This window comes from Leptonychotes weddellii, chromosome 4 (genome assembly GCF_054177405.1).
Source record: "Leptonychotes weddellii isolate Sample4059 chromosome 4, ASM5417740v2, whole genome shotgun sequence".
Taxonomy (NCBI): Eukaryota; Metazoa; Chordata; class Mammalia; order Carnivora; family Phocidae; genus Leptonychotes; species Leptonychotes weddellii.
In genome coordinates, this window is record NC_138372.1 from 29,486,925 (window position 1) to 29,490,619 (window position 3,695).

Here is a 3,695-nt window from a genome sequence, read left to right on the forward strand (position 1 = left end):
TAAGTCTCCCTCCTTCAGGTGCCTGTGGGGAACCAGGCTGTTGGAGCCGTGGCGCTCCCCCCGCCCCCGCCTTCTTGGCAAAAGTGGGCTGTGACATGGGGAGCGCTAGAGACTGGCACAGCAGAAATTTAGAAGAGAGTGTGTGCAGGGGTGGCAGAGGTGGAGCCCAGGGAGGTACCGAGCGACAGCAGAAGGGGCTGTGTAGCCCTGGGCAAGCCACTTGACCTCTCGGAGCCTTGGTCTTCTTGTTGTAAATGGGGATTACATTTAGTCCCCCACCCCCCGATTTGTGGGGACTTTGTGAAGCTTCTACCAGAATGGGGCTTTGGGGGGCAGAGCTCTTCTGCTTTAGGTGGTCAGGAAGGGAGGGCAGGCTGGAGAGCTGGGCTGGCCTGAAGGTGGACGCTGAGCAGAGGTGGCGTCTGAGGTCCCCATGGCTGATGGATGTGCTTTGAGGGCCTTGCTGGGAATCTAGGCTTCTATAGTTCACAGGAGCTCACAAGAGTTGGGGGAAATTTCAGAGGAGTTTCAGGTCTCTACCCACCTTAGGGACCCCCAGCCTTTTCTGCTTTCCCTGGCCAGGCCCTCCCAGCAAAGGGTTAACAGTCTTCTCTACCTGCAGTTGCATTTTAAAGACACGAAATTAAAGCAGGTAATTTATTCTCCCCACACACGAAAGAGCAATTAGTTCTAAACAGGGCTTAATCAGTCACCGCGAGATTGATTTCTGGAGCCCTGGGTTTTCGGGCTCCTGGCGCCATGCCAGGCTGGGGAGGGAGGGGGCAGACAAATGAGCCGCAGCGGCATGAGCCCTTACATAATCTGCTGGGGGGCCCTGGCAGCCTGGCTAGCCCCAGGCGGGGCTTGGCTGAGCTGGGGAGAGGGGGCCTTGCTGCAGTTCCTTAAGAGTAGCCCTCAGGCTTCTGCCTTGCCTCCTGGGGAGAGGCCAGGCCCAAAGCTCTAGCCCCACCCTCTGGGAGGTGTGCGTTGTCGGGGGAGGGGGTGCCTGGGAGAGGGAAGAGTGGTGCGGTTCTGGGGTATAAGGTGGGCATTCCTGTCCAACCTGGTACTTACATCTGTTCTCCCCCTCTTTACCCCATTCACCCTTCATCATTTCTGTTTCCTCCCATTGCCCCTTCTGGCCCTTCTCGTTCCTCTTCTCTCACTTTTTTCTCTGTTTTCTCCCCCTCCTCTTTCCATCACTTCTTCCTCTTTTTTCATGGCCTCCTCGCTTCCCGCTCCCCCACCCATGTCCTTGTGTCTGGCCACAGAACTCCATCCGGCACAACCTGTCGCTGCACACCCGTTTCATCCGCGTGCAGAACGAGGGCACTGGCAAGAGCTCCTGGTGGATGCTGAACCCCGAGGGCGGAAAGACAGGCAAGACCCCTCGGCGGCGGGCCGTGTCCATGGACAACGGGGCCAAGTTCCTGCGCATCAAGGGCAAGGCGAGCAAGAAGAAGCAGCTGCAGGCACCTGAGCGAAGCCCCGATGACAGTCCCCCGGGCGCGCCAGCCCCGGGGCCTGTGCCTGCCGCAGCCAAGTGGGCCACCAGCCCGGCCTCGCACGCCAGCGACGACTACGAGGCGTGGGCCGACTTCCGCGGCGGCGGGAGACCCCTGCTCGGGGAGGCGGCCGAATTGGAGGACGACGAGGCCCTGGAGGCCCTGGCACCGTCGTCGCCGCTCATGTACCCGAGCCCGGCGAGCGCGCTGTCGCCCGCGCTAGGAGCGCGCTGCCCGGGGGAGCTGCCCCGCCTGGCCGAGCTGGGGGGCCCGCTGGGCCTGCACGGCGGCGGCGCGGGGCTGCCCGAGGCCCTGCTGGACGGCGCGCAGGACGCGTACGGGCCGCGGGCCCGGGCCGGGACGCCCGCCTACTTTGGCGGCTGCAAGAGCGGCGCCTACGGCGGAGGCGGGGGCGGGAGCGGGGGCTTCGGGCCGCCGGCGCTGGGCGCGCTGCGCCGCCTGCCCATGCAGACCATCCAGGAGAACAAGCAGGCCAGCTTCGCGCCCGCCGCCGCGCCCTTCCGCCCGGGGGCGCTGCCCGCGCTGCTGCCGCCGCCGCCCGCGCCCAGGCCCGGCCCGGTGCTGGGCGCGCCCGGAGAGCTGGCGCTGGCGGGCGCGGCCGCCGCCTACCCCGGCAAGGGCGCGGCCCCGTACGCGCCGCCGGTGCCCTCGCGCAGTGCCTTAGCCCACCCCATCAGCCTTATGACGCTGCCCGGAGAGGCGGGCGCCGCGGGCCTGGCGCCGCCGAGCCACGCGGCCGCCTTCGGGGCCCCGCCCGGTGGCCTCCTGCTGGACGCGCTGCCGGGGCCGTACGCGGCGGCCGCCGCCGGGCCGCTGGGGACCGCGCCCGACCGCTTCCCGGCCGACCTGGACCTCGACATGTTCAGCGGGAGCCTCGAGTGCGACGTCGAGTCCATCATCCTCAACGACTTCATGGACAGCGACGAAATGGACTTCAACTTCGACTCGGCCCTGCCTCCGCCGCCGCCCGGCCTGGCCGGGGCCCCGCCCCCCAACCAGAGCTGGGTGCCGGGCTGAGGGCCGCCTCCCGCGCCCCGGGTGCCCCGCCCCGCCCCCAAGGGGCTTCTGTCTTCCCGTCCTGATACCCTGGGCCCCATCCCCGATTCCAGCTCCACGGGAGGATCCGGGAGGCAGCCCCAGGCCTGCTAGAGACGTCCCTCAGAAGCTGACCACCGAGGGAAGTGGTAGGGAGGGGCTGGGGCACCTGCCATTCCTGCCCAAACTCCTGCGACCCGCTCCTCCTCCCTCCCCCGGGGGCAGGAGGCCTGGGCGGAGCGGAATTTCAGGCTGGGTGGGAGTGGGGACGAGCCAGGTGGGCTGCGCTGGTGGGGGATACCAACCAGGAGGTGTGGCACAGGGCTGGGGGCGTCTCCGAATCTTCAAGTTTCATTTGCAGGGGCCCTCGCCGCGACGGATCACCCACCCCAAACTCCGGATCTGATTCCCAACTGACACCTTCCCACTGGTCTTAGCCTCATCCACCCCAAGCCAGGAACCCCTCCCGGAAGCACTCACACCTACCTGTTGGCTGTTCACCCTGAGCTGTTTTCCTTCAGCCCCAAACCCCTGCTTAGAGCCCCCATTCCCATGGTTCAGCCCCTCCCTCCTATCCTTGCAGGTCCTACCTTCTCCTCTCCTCTCCTCTCAGGTTGGAGTCAATCCCCCTTCCGACCCCCACTCTCCAGTAATGGTCTCAGCCTCTGCAGCAGGCCTCAGCTCCGGATCCACCCCCAAACCGACACCCCTTTCTCCATTCCAGTCCTGCCTCCCCTCCCGTATTTATAAGTGTCCGGTCGGGGCGGGCTGTGGGCGCGGCGTCCCCGGCGCATATCGTAGGCAGTGTACCGTGGCCGTGCCGTCAGCGTGTGCGTGTGCGTGTGTGCCGTGTCGAGGCCGTGTAGAGTGCATTGTACAGCATATTTTCATGAATAAAATTGTTTTAAATATTTCCCGCGCCTTGGGCTAGCAGGGGTGGTGGTGGCAAAGGAGGAATATCGGCAGGGATGGTGGGGGGGGTCCCTGTGCCTGAACCCCTCTTGTGGCTTTGTGCCTGAGTATATGTCAGCATTCCCTGATGCCTGTCTGCTCAACACACGTTGGTTAAGCGCCTACTGAGTTCTGGACGCTGGCGATGTCCTGGTGTGGAACTCTGCACCTGTTTCTGTGAAC

General features: G+C 65.3%; 1 protein-coding gene across 1 annotated transcript in view; it reads left to right on the top strand.

Annotated features, from left to right (window-relative positions):
- Positions 1-3,474, top strand: part of FOXO6 (forkhead box O6) — a 21,344-nt gene extending 17,870 nt beyond the window's left edge. Inside the window, exon 2 of the mRNA XM_081818220.1 lies at positions 1,272-3,474. Within this exon, the coding sequence (XP_081674346.1) occupies positions 1,272-2,543 (1,272 nt within the window). The 3' untranslated portion in view covers positions 2,544-3,474. The remainder of the gene's footprint in view (positions 1-1,271) is intronic.
- Positions 3,475-3,695: the final 221 nt, after the last annotated feature.